Source organism: Peromyscus leucopus, chromosome 16_21 (assembly GCF_004664715.2).
Source record: "Peromyscus leucopus breed LL Stock chromosome 16_21, UCI_PerLeu_2.1, whole genome shotgun sequence".
Classification (NCBI taxonomy): domain Eukaryota; kingdom Metazoa; phylum Chordata; class Mammalia; order Rodentia; family Cricetidae; genus Peromyscus; species Peromyscus leucopus.
In genome coordinates, this window is record NC_051084.1 from 48,485,640 (window position 1) to 48,503,983 (window position 18,344).

At 46.8% G+C, this 18,344-nt stretch overlaps 1 protein-coding gene across 3 annotated transcripts in view; it reads right to left on the bottom strand.

Moving 5' to 3' along the window:
- The window catches only part of Arhgef4 (Rho guanine nucleotide exchange factor 4), a 148,041-nt gene that overhangs the window by 82,977 nt on the left and 46,720 nt on the right, over window positions 1-18,344 (bottom strand). For all 3 annotated transcript variants that reach the window (XM_028865337.2, XM_037199701.1, XM_028865338.2), the window contains exons 2-3: window positions 13,121-16,669; window positions 4,678-4,983 (exon numbers count right to left, since the gene is read on the bottom strand). In XM_028865337.2, the coding sequence (XP_028721170.1) occupies window positions 4,678-4,983; window positions 13,121-16,669 (3,855 nt within the window). The remainder of the gene's footprint in view (window positions 1-4,677; window positions 4,984-13,120; window positions 16,670-18,344) is intronic.

The following is an 18,344-nucleotide window of genomic DNA, read 5'->3' on the forward strand; positions in this document are numbered from 1 at the left end:
CTGTGAATTGAATCTGGATCTTTCAGTGGGCTGGTGGTAGGCAGCACGACGTTCTCTGGTGGTCACAGGAGAACAGATATGCCTGAATTCCCTGTCACTGCCTTGAGTACAATAGACTGGAGGGGGGGGGCGCTTAGTTGCCATTTTAGAGGTGTGATGGGCTATATCATGATGATCTCATCTAAGTCAAGAGCCACGTTCATTCCCAAAGTCCCTGACATCTTCCTGGAGGCTCTGGTGTCCATCTGAGTTATTATGTCCTAGCTGTGGGCTATAAGGTCAAACACTGGATCGGTGAGGGCTGAGCTGTTGCTGTGAGGGGGAGGGAACAAGGACCCAGCGGGTTTCTGGTTGTACTCTGGGCCCTGTGAACACCACGCACTCACTCTCCTGTGAGCCACAGCATCTCTGTCCCAGGAGCACTTTTGTAGTTAAGATGCTATTTGTCTTACCTGCGTTCATTGTTAGCATCCTTCTAAAACAAACCGACATCATCAGCACTGAAGATTCCACTTGCCACATAACTGTTGTCCCGTATAATTCTTACTGGTTTTTAGCTACCATTTTTTCCCCATCTATATCCTCAGTTTTACTTATCCTTTCAGTCACATAATGAAATGGAAGCCTTAAAATAAACACACACACACACATCACCTTGGGAATCTGAGAATCATGTATTTGGTTTCTTTTCTCACATGTATTTTGGTTTGCACTTTCTTCTAAAACAAATTTTAAAGTGATGCTGGAGAGATGCTCAGTGGTTAAGTGCACATAATGCTCTTGCCGAGGACCTGAGTTCAGTTCCCAACACCCATATCGGGTAGTTCACAAACACCTGTACCTCCAACTCTATGGACCTGAAACCCATTTCTGGATTCCAAGGGTACCTGCAAATACACACACACACACACACACACACACACACACACACACACACACACACACACCACATACAAACATAATTTTAAAAGAATAATAAAAATATTTTGAAATATTTTAAAGTATTTACCTGAAAGTTTTCCTTGCACATATCTGTGTGATGTAAAGTGGCATCAGGGCTTTGTTTTCCAGTGCTGAAGGTGGAACCCTTGCACATGCAAGGTGAACACTCCACCACCCAGCTTCTTCCCCAGGCCTGTGTTTCCTGCCGGGGTCTCACTATCAGCTCAGCCTGGCCTCAGACATCTGACACCCTGCTCAGCCTTCTGAGCGCTGGATTGCAGGTATGAGGCGCCATGCCCAGGCTGATGTTAGGTTTTGAACAGAATGTAAGATGATTAAATTCAGCTAATTGGCCCATCTAGCACCTCGAATATTTGACATTTTTATGGGAAGAATATTGAGGTTTATTTTATTTTTTTAGTGACACTAGACTTTCTGGCACCGGGGGCTGGCAAGGTGAAGGCACCTGCTGCCAGACCAGTGAGAGCTGACTCCTGCAAGTCGTCTTTGGACCTCCACATACACAGCTTGGCACATGCCTGCATGCCCTAAAGAAATATATGTAAAAATTTTAAAGCAACGTATGACACCCAATTATTCACTGTGCTGAGCAGGAGATATAAAAATCAAATTTATTCTTCCTATATAACAGGATGTGTCCCTTGGATTATCCCCTCTCCAGTCCTCGCAGCCCCTTCCTCGCTGGTGACCATCATTCTGTTTTGGGCCTCTATGATTTCAGCTGCCTTGGCATAGACGTATATGTGAGAACACGTGGTATTTGTCTTTAGTGTTGGACTGACTTCACATCTCATATGGTTCTCCAGTGCAGTCCTTGATGCAACTGACATAAGTCGCTTCCTTTTCAGAGGAACAATATTCCATCGTGTGAACGGGCCACCTTTTCTGTATCTGTTCATGTGTTGAAGGACATTGAATTTCCGATTTGTCTACTGTGACTGCTGCTGCAGTGAACAGTGGTCTGCAAATGTCGGCTGAACAATCTGATTTCAAGTCTTCAGGTAAATACTAAGAAGTGGGGGTTTGACTCAGGCTTTGACATAGTTCTATTTTTAGTTTTTTTGTTTGTTTGTTTGTTTTTGTTTTTTTTTTTTTTTGAGGAACTTCCATCCAGTGTTTCATGGTGGCTGCCTAGTACAAATTTTTACCAACAACATTCTCGCCAGCACCTGTTATCTTTCGGCAACAAAACAAAACAGAAAACAAGTTGCAGTGAGGAGAACCTGAGACCATGCAGCCACTAGTGAGAGTGGGAAGGTAACAGTGCGGCCAAAGTGTCTGTCAGTCAGGCAGTCTACCTGAAAGGTAATCACAGAATTCCTATCCAGCCCAGGAATTCTACTGCTAAGAACAGAAAAACGTGTATTCAAACAAGAGCTTGTATACCGTTCCTGGAAATAATATTAATAGTAGCCAAAAATTGGAACCAGTCCAAATGTCTATCAATGAATGAATAAACAAACGTCTACACATAATAAAATAGTCAGCATAGAAAGGAATGAAATCCTGATAGGCACTAAGACTTGGAAACACCTTGAAATCATTGCATTAATGAAAGATGCCAGACATTCACATATCATACAATTCCATTTCTATGAAATGCCAGGATGGACAGATCCATAGAAATGTGAAGTAGATTCGTGCCTCTCAGGGCTCAGGAGAGGACAGTGGGCACTGACTGCTCAATAAGTATGGGGTTTCCTTTATGATAATGAAAATATCTTGGGAAAAGATCCTATATTTTTGGGAAAACGGATGGATCCAGAAACATAGTGAGGTAACTCAGACAGACAACCCTGTATGTCTCTCTCATCTTGTGGACCTTAGCTGTTAATTTATGTATGTGTTTGTTTATGTGGAAATGAGTATGGGCAGAGGCTGGGGAAACTAGAAAGGGGCCATGAGAGGGGGAAGTGGATGTTAAGGGAAGGAGGATGGAGGGTAGCGGAGCAAGCCGGATATGAAAAGGGAAGGGGGAAAGCTGGGTAGTGGTGGCTCACTCCTTTAATCCCAGCACTCTGGAGGCAGAGGCAGACTGATCTCTGTGAGTTCAAGGCCAGCCTGGTCTACAGAGTGAGTTCCAGGACAGCCAGGGCTACACAGAGAGACCCTGTCTCGAAAAACCAAAACAAGACAAAATGAGAAAAAAAAAAGAAAAGAAAAGAAAAGAAAATGGAAGTGGGAATTCTAAGGCAAAAGGGCACGGCAGTGGGGAGGGAGGTTCGGGAGAGTGGAGAAGGGGTGACCCGAAACAAAGTGTGCTTGAGAATGGCATGATGGAACCTATTGCTTTGTGTGTTAATTCAGAAACCAATTCTTTTAAAAAGCAAACAATAAGCCTTGTGTTTAGACAGAGAAATACTTGCAAAAACACTGTGAGTGGACTAAGCCAGACTTCAGGGATGTGTGCTTCACAGATACATGACAACAATCTTATTGTTTTATCAAGGGAAAGAAAAAAAATCAGCAATATTGACAATCGAGAAGGTATGTTGTAAAAGACTGTGAAGTCCCTTTTTTTAAAAAAAATTGTCGCATTTGATTTATTTGTCCTGTGTGGGGAGTTCTGAGGACTGGCAGGAAGCAGTTCTTCCTTGTACAATGTAGGCCCTAGGAAGTGAGCTCAGGCCATCATCAGGCTGGGTGGCAAGGGCTCTCACCTGCTGAGCCATCTTGCTGGCCCACGTGACGTCATTTTTAACAGGCTGTCAGTTGTGTGTGAGTATGTATGGGATCAAACGCTGACCACTGGACAGGGACAACTCACAGAGGAGGAATATGGAGCAGTGTTTTGGGAACTCTGGAGCAGCTCCTGCTGGGCGGCGTCTTTTTCCACCACTACAGCTCAGTCTAGAATGTCCTCAAGTGCCTGTGTGTTCAAAAGCTTGGTGGTCCTCAGCTTGGAGAGCGTGGAACCCTTCAAGAGTCAGAAGCCAGAAGGCTTCATGAGGGATACCTACAAAAGGGAATACGGGGCCCCAACCTTGTTTTCTACCTCTTCCCAGCTGCCACGAGTTCACAGGGTTTCCTCTGCCGTGCACTCCCACTGTGATATACTGAGCTACCACAAACCGGAAGCAACAGGGACTGAGACCTCTGCGGAAATGGCAAAATAAAACTTACTTTTTTCGGTGTGCATATTTGTGTGTAGGCATGTATGCATGTGTACATGTTCGTGTGAGTGCACGTGGTGTGTGTGTGTGTGTGCGCGCGCGTGCACAGGGGTACATGTGTGTGTGTACATGTGTCTAGGGGGCCAGAGGACAACCTAGAGTGTCATTGCCCAGACATTTGTCCATCTTGTTTTTTGTGACTGGGTCTCTCACTGGCCAATGTGGCTGTGTTTCCTGGTGGTCAGTGAGCTCCCAGGAATCCACCTGTCTCTGCTTCCATGCAGCTGGATTACAAACATGTCACCAAGCCTGTTTTAGTTTTTTTTTTTTTTAAATGTGAGTTTTGGGAGTTGAACTCAGGTCCTCAAGCGCTTTACTGACTGGGTTATCTCCCCAGCCCCAACCCTCGTGTCTTCATCTATTGATTTCCTTATCTCAAGCATTTATGACAGTAATGGGAAGCCAGCTAACACACAGGTTCACACTGGTCAGCGTCTGTGACTCAGGGGACCACGGGTGACAAGTGTCAGTGCGGGACAGGGTCAGGAAATGGCAGGCACCCGGGTCATGTCAGGAGATGCCCGGCCTGTGGCTGGCTTACCTGAACTTGGTCCGAGTGTGCTGTCCCCGTACACGTCTTTCTCCTGAGCTGCAGCTGCTTCTCCAGCATGCTCCTCTGCGTCTTTTCTATCCAGAGGTCATCCAAGCTGAAGGGAGAGTGCCGAGGGGCCCTCGTGAGCTGTGAGGGGACCTCTCTGGGGACTTGCTCTGTGGAGTTGGAGGGTAGGGTCCATGTCACTACTTCAGTGGCAGACACCAGCCGCTGAGTAGGCTCTGTAGAAGAAGTTTCCTGATCACAGGAACAACTGGACTTCTTGTCTGGAGATTTTTCCTGGGCGATGTAGCTCTGGAGAACAGAGACCATGTTGTCAGAGATCACAGCAAGGGTCCGTCAACTGGGGATGCTGTTCTTCCCCCAGAACCTTTCAGATATAATGCGTTGTTTTGACTTATTTTCAAAGTAAAGGTTATGATGAGATACTTCATTCACAGTCATTTTGAAAAGTATTAAGATTAGACACAAAAATAAATCTTGTTACTGTTTTAATGTCTACTTGCAAGACCATTTCAAACAAGAAAGGCTTCTGATTTGATCAAAGATACTTGTTAAAGTACCTAACGGACTTGGCATGCCCATTAGAAATAACTTGTGTGTGTGCCCACACACATGGGCATGTGAATGTGGAAGTCAGAGGTCAACTTCAGGGGTCACTCCCTAGAAGTGGTCACCTCGTTTTCTGATACAGGGCCATCACTGGAACCTGGAGCTCACTGATTAATCTGGGCTGACTGGCCAGCAAGTCCACTTCCCTGGTGTTGAGATTACACATGCATGCCATCATACCTAGCTTTTGTGTGTGTGGGTTCTGGGGACTGAATTCAAGTCCTCATGTTTGTGACAAGAGCACTTTCTCAACTGAGTCATCTCTGTGTCCCGGAGCTCTGGCTCAAGCTGACCACATTCCAGGCACAGTTCTCACCTCCCAGCCTCCTCTCACAGGCTCAGTTCGGGGCTGGCATTTAGGCATCACAGCCTCAAAAGAGAACCCGTCCGCAACAGAGGAATAGTTGGAATTTGTGTTCACATCTCCACCATCTGTTCTTTGAAATCAACCCATGACCACTGGGAGAAGCAACTATTTTATTCTCATGTTCATAAAAATGAACCATTAAAAGAAAAACTCAATCAAAAACTCCCTGTAATCGGAGTTACTCTACACAGGGGTTTATACTTCTCCCAGAAGCCATAGACTGCCAAATACAAAGCCATGTATCAGACAAGGGCTGCCTCCCCTCAAGTTGTTAGAGGTGTCCAGAGACCTCCAAACAATGTAGGCTATCACCATGGCTCTTTGTTGCCCTCTTGATGTTGAGACCCTGTTGCTGAAGATACCACACAGACTGGTCACAGTATACGTGGAGAAGTCAAGTTGGTACTGACCAGAGGCTCCCTTCCTGCTGGCTAGAAGGCACTACGCAGGCTGCTGGGGAGAAGAGTCATCAGCAGTCTTACCTGTGACCTATCCTAAGGACCAGTGTGGCAAAATATGCCCATGGGTCCAACGGGGGCACACATGTTATGGGGGCAACCAACTGGTTTCTGATTAGACTTGAGATCTGCAGTACAGGAGGAAATACGTGACTGGTACTGCAAATATGGCCAAGAACCCATGGCTGAGGCGTTCTCTGGCCACTTACTATTGTTACTTCACTAAATGGACATAGAATCACACACTGCCCTCTAAATTCACATCTCTCTACCCGTCAATGAGTGCAGCCCCCCCCAGACTTTATCATATGTTTCTTTGTGTAGTGGCTGGAGGTTAATGCAGAAATACAGCTAGTCAGAGCACAGAGAGTGTCAGAAGAATGTTCAGTTACAGATGGGACATCTATATCACCCTCCAAGGGCCATGGACCATCACAGGAGAGGGAGCAGAGGTTGGGGAGGTCTAGAGCCAAACCATATCTTCTGTACAGGACAGGGCCACCGCTCTCATGAACTCACAACAGCTGTGGTTGCCCGCACAGGACCTGCACAGCATCAAGCCGATCAACGCTCCGGTACAGAGCAGGAAGGGGTTGTGAGCCCCAAGCCTGGCTGAGGGCCTATGGACAACAGATGATTTCTAAGGGGGAGAGAGTCCGTTTCCTTCAAGGGTGTGGCCCCTGACAGATTGATCACACTCCCGTGGATGGACCCACACCGGAGAGTATCTGAGCAGCACAAAAGGGATTCTTTGGATTATTAAAAGAAAAGAAGAAGATGAAGTTGGGAGGGGTCTGGAGGTGGGGGGAGAGGAGGATCTGGGGTGAGTTAAACTAAGGAGGGGATGAATATGAGGAAAATACCCTGTATCAAATTTTCAATGAATTAATGAAATATATCTTGAATTACATGGAAATTAAAGGGAAAAAAACTTCATCTGTGGGCCTGGAGAGATACTTAAGAACACTTACTGCTCTTGCAGAGGCCAAATTTGGTTGCCTGGGTGACTCTCACACCTGCCTTTAACTTCAGCTCTAGAGGGCCCAGCAATCTCTTATAGACTCACATATGCATACCACACACGTATACACATAATTTAAAACCATCCAGTTAACTGCTTCAACTCCAGTTTCTGCTGGATGTTGGGAACACTGGGTTTGATGATGTCATCTCTTTTCTTTGCTATTTATTCCTTTACTTGGAAGCCTCACCCAAGGGGATGGGGGGGGGGTTGCTATACTCTGCCCAGGACTCTTGAAGGGGAGCTCCAGCTGGCTGCCTTAAGGAGTTTCCTCAGTTGGTTTCAGCTGGATGTTTTAAGTTCCTGACTTGATGCTGTTTCTTTTCTGCTGATATTTGTAAAAAAAAAATCTGGGCAAATAGAGCAGAGAGCCCTTCTCCAGAGATATTGAGTTATGTTTGATCCTGAAGCAAAAGTTATTATACTGATAGAGCTCTCATTGTACATGAAGGAATTCTTTCAGGCATTTAGAACAGAAGCAAGGGTGACTGAAGGGATTTCAATGAGGCAAAGTTTCTCTGCCTCACATCACTTGGTGAAATGCCTATACTAGGATACCAGTAGACTGGCAAAATGTATGTATACAACGTGATGCCTGGAGCTGTCCTTTAAAAATCAAATATACTACATATATGTAAAATCGAACTTTGCAAAGTATTCAGGTGGCCCAGAGACCTTCAGAAGAGACCAGAGGAGTGATACACAGAAAAAGTAAAGTGGAGACATAAGCTATAGTCCATGAATATTTTAATTTGTGTGTGGTGTGTGCATCCATGGTACATGTACACATGTGTAAGTGTGTGGACCTCCTCTAACAAGGCCACCACACCTGCTCATTCTTCTCAAACACTTCCACTCCCTGGTGACTGAGCATTCAAATAGATGGGCCTATGGGGCCATTCTTATTCAAACCATCGTAGATATACATGCAAAAACCCTTTAAATACTAGCTAAGGTAATTTAACAGTGTATTGAGAATCATATGCCACAGTTAAATGGGATGTATCCAGTACTCAAAGGGAAGGTCAGTATTTAAAAAATCAGAATGGTACACATTTTAATAGGTCAAAGAAAAATCACATGAATATATCGATAGAGGAGAACTAACGAAAAACAATACCTACTCAGGTTTGAAAAGAAAACTATTAATGAGCTAGGAAAAGAGGGGTGGTCCTTAACCATGATGAAGGATATCAACAAAATCCTACTGCAAACATGGCTGGTCTTGAAAAACTGGCTGCTTTTCTGCTCTGACTAGGGACAAACCCTCTTGCTCCAACCACTGTGCTTAACACAGTATTGACCCTTCTAGCCATGGACATAAATAAGAAAAAGAAATAAAAAGGAAATCTGTCTCTTTTGTAGATGACATGCGGTACAAGCTGAACACACATATCTGTTACCTTTCTCTATATCAGCAATTAATATGCATAATCGAAAATTTAAGATACAATGCCAATCACATTTCAGTACAAATAAAATATCACTATAAATCACTTCAAACTTATGAAACACATATAAATAAATCAAACTAAACTCTAAATTGAAACTAAATTGAAAACTATAAGACACTGAAATATCAGAAAAGATCTGAATATGTAGAGACACTGTTTTATCAATTAGAAAATTCAGCATAGTAAAGACTCTGTTATGTCCCAATTCACACACTGCTTAATTCCATTCCTACCAAAGTCTGAGCAAAGCCATTTGCAGATGAAGTTAAGATTTTCTAAACTTTATATGGAAATGCAAAGGAACTAGAATAAAATAATTTTGAGGAAGAGAAAGTGTGAGCAACCAATTTACTAGGTTTTAAGACATTATTCAATGACAGTCACTAGGATACTGTGGAATTGGGGACATGATGGACACAGATCAAAGCAACAGAATAAAAACATATGAGTGTAGCCTCATAAGTACTATTCAAGACCTGTAGCTAATGTTGTAAGCAATTCAGTGTTGGAGCAACTGACTACCCACAGGCAGAGAAATGAACTTCTTCCTGAATTTCAAACCTTAACAAAATTTTCTCAAAATACAGAAATCAGTATGGAGGTTCCTCAAGAAAACAAAAATAGCCCTATCCTACCATATGACCAGAAGGATTCCAAGCCAACATGTCACAGAGACACCTGTGCCTCAATGTTTATTAAAACACTGTTCACCAAAGCTAAATCAGGGACCAAACTGTCCATCAACAGAGGAATGGATAAAGAAAATGTGGTTTGCATGCACAATGGAATTAAATCAAGACAGACAACAGTTTTGTGTTTTCTCTCCTCTGTGGGTCTAGATTTTGTACAGGTTTATAAAATCACATATGAACAGATGACATGAAGGTAGAAGGGAAACTGTTTAGGGGACAGAGGGGGCTAATGGGGGGGGACAAGGGAGAGGGGGGTAGCTGGGCATGGACGGTGCCATGTGCTCATGGTACATTACGTACTTGCATAAAGATTGTGTATGTAACCCAGTACAATAAAATACAAGACTAAAAATTAATAATAAACTTCAATGTGAGAACAGAAGAATGCATGGGAAAAATCATTTGGGAGTCTCAGGGGTGGTTAAGAATCCTAAGACATTATACTAAGAGCATGACCTAGTTTACATGATTGCACCAAAACTAAAGCTGGACTGCCTCAAAATTAAAAGATTTTAGCTGGTTTTTCCCCCACTGGCTTGCTTTTTTTTAAAAAAAAAATATATATATATATATATATGTGTGTGTGTGTGTGTGTGTGTGTGTGTGTGTGTTTAACTGAAATAAAATTAAGTTACTTTCCCCCTTCCTTGAAAAGGTCTGTTTGTAAGAGATTCTATTAGGAAAACAACATGACCAATTGCAGAGAGAGAGAAAGTTGGAAATCACATATAAGACTTGAATCAAATATCAGCATTTCAGAAACTCAACTGTCTAAACGACAACAACGTAACTAGAAAATGGGCAAAACACATGCGGAGATATTTCTCTCAAGAAGGTAGATGTAGCTGGATGTGGTGGTGTAACCCTTTAATCCCAGCACTCGGGAGGCAGAGTCAGGCAGATCTCTGAGTTTGAGGACAGCTTGGTCTACAGAGCGAGATCCAGAGCAGCTAGAACTATACAGAGAAACTCTGTTTCCAAAAATTAAAAAGACAAACAAACAACAACAACAATCAAAACGAAGGTAGATGTATGGTAAATAAGAGAGAGAGAAAAAAAAGTTCAGCAGCCTAGCCCTGGTGACAGGCACATGAAGATCAAAATGAAGCCCCCCTGCATGGTGATTACAGTGGCATGGTGATTAAAATGGCATGGTGATTGGTTTCACACAGCGACAAGAGCAAGGACAGCAGCATTTTTCGTTCATTGGTGGTGATGTTGGGAGATGTCACAGCCCCTCTGTCAGGTCACATAGGCAGGAAACATGACTCTCTGAAAACATACCTTCCAGGCAGCAAAGCCCCAACCCCAGAAGGCCACAGGCAGGGCAAAATGACACACATCTCCACGCCAGGCCCGGAGGCAGGCAGACCACTGTCGTGTAGAGTAAGTCACACACTGACTAATTCCGTCATTTCTCCTCCAGATGTCCCTGATCTAGAAAATGTCACTGGAACCCTCCAAACACCCAACTCAGTCGGGAACCACAAAACATACTGTCCTTTACTCTGATTTGATGGTCGCCTGTCCCTGAACCTACTTCCTATAGCACAATGACCCCTCCCTCCTCCCTCACAAGGGACCGTCTAAGAACAGGCTTCGCTCTCCCTGGAGGGAGGGGCCGAAGCTTTACCTCAGTCCCTCTGTCCATCTGCATGGTCATAACAAACCTCTTGTCCACAGGAGGATCAGACCCTAAGCCTCTCTCAAGCCTTGTTGCTATCCTCAAAAACCTGACACCCAACAGCTCAGCAATTCTTTTCTTCTTTTCAACTGTTTGTGGTGTACATGCATGTATGTATGCATATATGCATGCATGTTCGTGTGTAGATGCACATATATGTGGGGATACATGTGAAGGGCTGAACTGATGTTGGGAGTCACCCTTGGTCACTCTCGAATCACCTTATTCGTGTTCTTTTTCTTAGTGTGGGTCTCTCATTTAAACCCAGAGCGTGTGGATTCAGCTAGTCTTACAATCGGGTTTGCTCCCGAGGTCCCCTGTCTCTGCCTTCTTCCAAGGCTGGAATTTCAAGTAGGCCACCACACCTGTTTGGCCTGTCCATGGTTTCTGGTGATTCAAACTCCAGTCTTTATGCTTACACTTGACCGGTCGGCCATCTCCCTGGAAGTTTCTTAAAATCTAAATACGTGCTTGTCCTGTGACCTGACAAGCACACCACTGAGCTTTCAACCTGAAAATGAAAATACGTGTCCCCCAGAGTGCTGTGCATAAATGCTGGCAGGACGTTTACTTGTGATGTCCCAAATCTGAAAGCAGCCCAAATGTCTTTTAGTGGATGAATAGTTAAGGATAAAATGTTACTTAGCCATAAAAAGGGATTATTGGTAAATGCAACAAATTAGGCAGATTTCAAAGGACTTGTGCTGAGTATGAGAAACCAGTCTCCAAAAGTAACATTTTTGAAATTTAACCATAGACTAGTGCTTGAAAGGAGCTCAGCCAGGGTCACAAGGATATGAATATAAAGGAGTTTAACCCAAGGCAAGGAATTGTGTGTCTTGCTTATGATAGTCCTTACATGGCTCTATCCATGGTGTAGAACAGAAACTGTGGAAAAATAGATTGAACACCCCTCATATGAAACCAAACATCCCAAAAGTTACAAAACCTGAAAGATTTGAATCCTGATACTATGTCTCAAATGGCAAATTCTGTATCTGACCTCAGGAAGTCACAACACAAAGGAGCACAAACAAATGAATGACCTCCAGGTTGTGTGAGTCGGCCATGACACCACCGAGTTCTGTGCTTTTCATTTTATTGTATTTAAGTGTGTTTATACACGCCCATGCAGGTGCCCTTGGAGGGCAGCCGAGGGCTTTGGATCCCCCCAAAGTTATAGGTGGTTGTGAACCTCCTGAGGGTTCTGGGAACTGAACACCAGTCCTATGTCGGAGCAGCAAGTGTTCTTAAGCACTGAGACCTCTCACTGGCCCAGCCTTGAATTTCAGCTTGGGTGTCATCCTCAAGCTGTCTCCTTTATGTAGAAGGCAATATTCTAAAACCACGAAGGTAACTGAACTTTGACATACTTTTTGTGTCCTTACTGTTGACTTTTCAACCTTATTTGTGTGGTGTGGTGTTGTTCTGTTGTTGGACACCACCTTCCAGATTCTGTGTTCTTCCTTGTGCTTTGTTTTCCCTGAAGCTTTATAATGCCGTATTATACTTGGTATTTGAGATTAGTGAATTACGTTTCCTAACTCTGTCTTTTAGTACTTGAATATTTTTTTTTCAGTTTTACTGTAAATCTAATACAAGTGTGTCAATATACCAGATCTAAAGGGCGGAGGAGAAGGTTCAGTGGCTTGAGGTGCTTGCAGCCACGCCTGACCACCTGAATTCAATCCCTGAACACTGGGGAGGGGGAGAGCTGATTGTCCTTCGATCTGAAGCATGTTACACACACACACACACATACACAAGACATACACACAGACACAGAGACACACAGAGAGACACATACACAGATACATAGACACACAGACACACACAGTCATACATAGGCATACACACAGACACAGACACACACATACAAAACATACACACAGACACAGACATAGAGACACACACAGAGACACATACACAGATACATAGACACACAGACACACACAGTCATACATAGGCATACACACACAGACACACACACATACACAGACACACACAGGGACATACACAGACACAAACACACACTAAATAAATAAATACATTTTAAAACCATGACAACACTAACCCCAGGGATCACCCCTCCACTTGCCTAAAGAGGTAAAGAAAGAGTTGCTCTCACCAACAGCTCACTTACCTCACTCCCAGGAAGGTCCCTAAGGAAGGGCGCTGTGCCCAGGCCGTGGTGACACTGGCATGTGTTTGTGCTGTCTTCCTTCTGGTCGTTCTGGTTTAGAGTTTGTAGAGAGAGTAAGAGGCTTGCCCTGGCCTTGCCCTTGGGCCGTTCGGAGACCTCTGAACATCGGTTGGCGTCCCTGTAGCTTCTGAGCGAGACCATGGAGACGGCGCTGGTCCTGCCCCCAAGGCAGAGATCTACCCTCTGAGCCCCAGGCATGGGGCTGGTGGGCTTGGGGCTCGTGGGTCTACAAGGCATGCCTTGGTGTTCACAGGCCAAGTGGCAGGCGGAGCTGCAGGGGAGTGTACAACCGATGCCAATGGGCTGGGCTCCAGGGCTGGTGGGGGAAGGCAGCCAGGACGGCTCTGGGAAGATCCCCGAAGACAGGCACCGGCTGCTTTCCTGGGTAGCAGTGGGTTTAATGGTCGGTTCGCTTTTCCTCCTGCGTTCCGGAGAAGCCAGACAGCAGGAGGGCGGAGTTGCAGGAGACTGTAGGGGTGTCCAGGACTCCACACACACATGGCTGTCGGTGCCAACTGTCCACTCTTCACAGTGGCCTCTGGTTGCCGGTGGGGGAGAGCAGAGGGGTTCGGGAAAGTCCGGTCCCGGAACCCCACTCACTAACGAGGGCCTTTTGGAGCCTTCCACATCTTTGATTCTCAGAAACGTGCGCCAAGAGCCCTGGCCTCGCCTGCGCTTCTCTTTCTCGCCTTTGCCAGAGCCGGCGTTCGTTTTCTCTATAACTTTGGCCTCAAAAAAGTTGGTAAAGGTCTTATGGGCTAAGGCCAGCCTTGCCCTGATCTTGCTCTCCGTTGTTTTCAGTCTCTTGAGGTTGCAACTTTCCGGGGAAGGTCCTTCGCCACCGAGGCTCCCTGATCTCCCCACTCGAGTCTCTTGGTGTGTACCAACAGAACGGGCCTCCGGAGGCATGCTCTGGTGCACGTGGTGCAGAGGCAGCTCCACCTGGCGGGCTGCGAACCATGGACTCTGGGGCACACCTTCCTCAGGACTGGGGCAAGCTGGGTTCAGGCCCTCTGAGGTCAAGACCGGGCTGCAGGGTGTGTCCCCTCCGGGGCTCTCCTCAGACCAAGACCTGTCCGTCCTTAAAGGGGTCATCTGGACAAAGGCAGGGTGCTGCTCTGAGTCCTGTGCACCCTGCTGAAGCCGGCCGCAGGGTCCCTGGAACGGCCTCATTGTGACTTGGGCCGAAGTCAAGACTCCTGAATGGGGGACCTCTGCCTCACCGGCCCATGCACCGGAGACTTCTGCGTCCTCCGCAAACTCCCCTTGTTTGAGTTCTGGGCTGGGCGACTCCTGGTTCCCCTCGGGGTGGATGCCCAAGCCCGAGTGTACACACTCAGACCCCAGGCTCGAGGTTTCCCCGAGCAGCTTCTCCTCCAGCGTCTCCTCTGAGCTCAGCGTGTCATCTGAGGCAGCCCTAGAGACCAGAGCTCTCACAAGCTCTATGCCTCCTCCGGTCAGCAGCTGAGGAGCCCCATCACCCGGCCCTGCTGCGGGGCATCCTGGCAGTTCACACTCACCCCCGCACATTGGCATTTCTGAGGCCCTGGGAGACTCACAAGCTGTGGTGCCGGCGCCTTGTGGAGAGTCGCGTCTTTCCTCTGGGAAATCACAGGACTGTGATTTTTGACCACAGCGGGCCTTCCTCGTAGAGGTCTGCTTGTGTTCCTGCTTTACTGCTATCATAATGAGTTTGCAGCTGTGCTTAGAGGTGCCATGGACTTTGGGCACCTGCTGCTGGCCAGAAGTGAAAGGCTCCTTGCCATCCCCGGTTCCCTGTGCACACTCATTCCCAGGGCTGCAGTAAGATATTTCCACAGTTGGGAAATCCAAAAGACTCTGCAAGGCATTTCCCCTGCACGGGAGGTCTAGAACCACTGCGCCGGCTGCTTCTGGAGGATCAATTACACTTGGTCTCGGAGTGGTCTTTGGGGCATAGGCACTATCCCTCGCTTCCGAGGAACCCACTTCGTTCCACATAGGCATCTCACTGTGGCTGCCGCCGTGTGGGAAGGGGGAGGCCCTATCTGGCGGCTTTCTCTCCTCATTGAGAACGCGCTTTGATGAGCAGGTCTTGGTCTGGTTTCCTGTCTTGGCAAGGATGTTTTGCAGGCACCTTTGTTTACTGATAGCATCATCAGGCTGGACACCTTCGGGCTCCTCAAGTCTGCTTTCTGGGCCGTGCCCTGGCTTGCTTTCAGCGGGTCCAGGCACTTCCTCTTGGCTGCCAAGCTTCAGCAATTCTGAAATAAGGTGGGAAGGGTCTGGGCATGACCTAGAAGCCTGTTCTACCTGGTTTTCCAGTGGGAGACCTACACAGGGTGTGTCTGGAGATGTCCTTTTAATGCTACAATCACTCGGCTTGTGCTCTTCCCGCAAAGGAGGGACCCTGCTTGGAGAAGTGGAAAGGAAATAAGACCGCTGGGTGGGCTCAGGGGAAAGAGGGTTAGGAATGATTGGGTGGTCTGGTTCTACTTCTGTCCCTTCCTCCCTCAAGTAGGACCCAAATGTCACACATTTCCGCTTCAAAGGCTCCTTAAGGCAGCCCAAAGGAAATGCTGCTATAGAATGAGCCCTAACCAGGCTCTTCACACGCTGGCAAAGGTGTCTTTGAGGTGTCCTGCCATTGGCACCAAGATTTTCTGGGACGCTATGATGACATTTGATGTCTACAAGGCAAGGTGTGCCCAGTCGTGGCTGGCAGGCTACATTCAAGCAGGAATGAACCCAAAGTAAGTCTGTGCCCACTGTGGGCCTGGGGCCAGGCCCCCTCTTTGTCCTGTTCCACAGAGGGAAGTCATTGTCCCGTGGGCCTATGTGAGGTAGCTCTGCTGCGCCAGCCCTGCAGTGGATGTGTGGCCAGCTCTGACCTAGTTCACAGTGTTGGAGCAAGCAGGGCCAGACCACAGGGACATCCAGATAGCCCCCAGACCTGGCCTTTTGCAGCTGGGGACTGCTGCCGCTGCTGGTGGCCCTCTGGGAGAAGGACTCGGCCGCTGGCACAGACTTCCGCACCAAGCTGGTCACACAGTCACAGAGACTCTCTTCATGCTGTTTTTCAGCAGCGGCGGCAGCCGCCGACATGTGCAGTTTGCTTTGGTGAGACTCTTCCTTCAAGCCTGAGAGTAAATCCAGCTCTTCCTCTATATGGAGCCCTTCAACACAAGCTAAATGCTGCTCTTGAGGAAATCTCGCTGCTGAGCCACCAGGGCATCCCCAGCCTGCTTCTCTATCTGCAGAGGGGCCACATGGAGAGGAGCAGACTCCATCCGTGAGGTCACCAGGCAGGGACTCTACCTCAGAAGCGCTTTCAAAGGGGTCTGTTTTTGTGTCTGATCGACTTTCACTCTTGTGGGATAGTGTCTCAAAATCCTCAGGGTCTATTTCCTGGTGCCATTCCTGGTCCTCTGGGTCTGCAGGGGGCGGGTGGAGTTGGTGATCCTCTTCACTCCCACCTTCAACTGGAGGAGGCGCATCTGACTCTGCAGTCTAGAAGGACAAGAAGAGAAGAATCAGAGAAAAGCCCCCAGGACTTTGGCACACACATTTACACCATCATGCATGCCTAGGAGGAAATATCCTTCATCCTCTCCCACATAGCCCCAGGAAGGAAGGGAAGTGGGACCTTGTGTTAACACAGAAAAGAAGCATGAAGGGCTGAGGAGAGGTCTCGGTGAGCAGAGCTTCCCATGCAAGCCTGGCAACCCCTAGTCTGGATCTCTGGGACTGATAGAAAAGCCAGGTGCAGTAGCTCAAACCTGTCATCCCAGCATGCCTATGACAAGGTAGGAGGCAGAGGCAGGGGAATAGCTAGAAGCTCAAAGTCTAGCTAGCTTGGTGTAGGCAACAATTAATAAGAGAGACCTGATCTCAAACAACGTGGAAATTGAGAACTGACACCCAAAGTTGTCCTCCAACTTCTTCATGCGTACTGTGGTACACACATACCCTGGCCCCAAACACGAACACACAAATACACAAACATGAACAATCACTGTGCATTAACACTGTACGTTAGTGCGCGCGCGCACGCGCACACACACACACACACACACACTAACATACAAATACAAACATGAACATGCACATTTAACACACACACATATAAATCTCTCTCACATATACACTAATGCGTACACACACTCACGTTCACACATACACACAAACATGCACATAGGAATACATAAACATATATACATCACACACATATACACACACTAATGCATACACACACCTATATGCACACGCACACACAAAGATGAGAGAAGAAAAAGTAAACAAGGAATGAGGCCAGACCTGAACTAGGGGGAGAAAATGTCGCACAAGTTAAAACAAAGCCATCAAAAGGCAGCGCAGGCCGTGAGAGCATTCGCAGCTGAAGTAAGCAAGAGCATGCTGTATGAGTCACGGCGAGAAGCACCCTTCCGTGTGGGGTATCCAGCAAGAAGAAACAGAATACTACATGTCTAGCCTTGGTTCTGTTGGTTCTTGTGTAGCCCGGTGGCTTATAGTAAATGCTCTTACATTTAGAATTGTTTCTTAGGTTCGCATAGCTAGAGGGGGAAAAAGAAAACAAAAGAAGCCTTGAGAATGACTGAGACTACAGACATGGGATGTTGTGTATGCTCAAGGCAGCTTTGAGAACAAGAAAGAGAACTTGGCAGAAGCGGCAGAACCACAACCTCCCCCCTCCCCCGCCGTGTCTCTGTCTCTCTGTCTCTCTCTGTCTCTCTCTGTCTCTCTGTCTCTCTCTCTCTCTCTCTCATTCATGTGTTTGTGTGTGTGTGTGTGTGTGTGCTACATCTGGGATCCACAGGTAGGTGTCATTGCTTGGCTTTTTGTTTAAGGCAGGGTCTCTCACTGGCCTAGAACTTCACCCGGGGAACGTCCATGGATCTGCTTGTCTCTGCTCACTACACTTGGCTGTGTGTGTGTGTGTGTGTGTGTGTGTGTGTGTGTGTGTTTCTGGAGAATCAAACTCAGGCCCTGATGTTTACAAAGGAAGCACTTTGCTGACTAAACCATCTTCCCGGCCCTCTAGTTACACCCCCACCCTCCCTTTAAAGACAAGGTCTCATTATATAGCCTTGGCTGGTTTGGAACTTCCTATGTAGATAAGGCTAGCCTCAAACACAGAGATCCCCCTGCCTCTACCTCCAGTGAG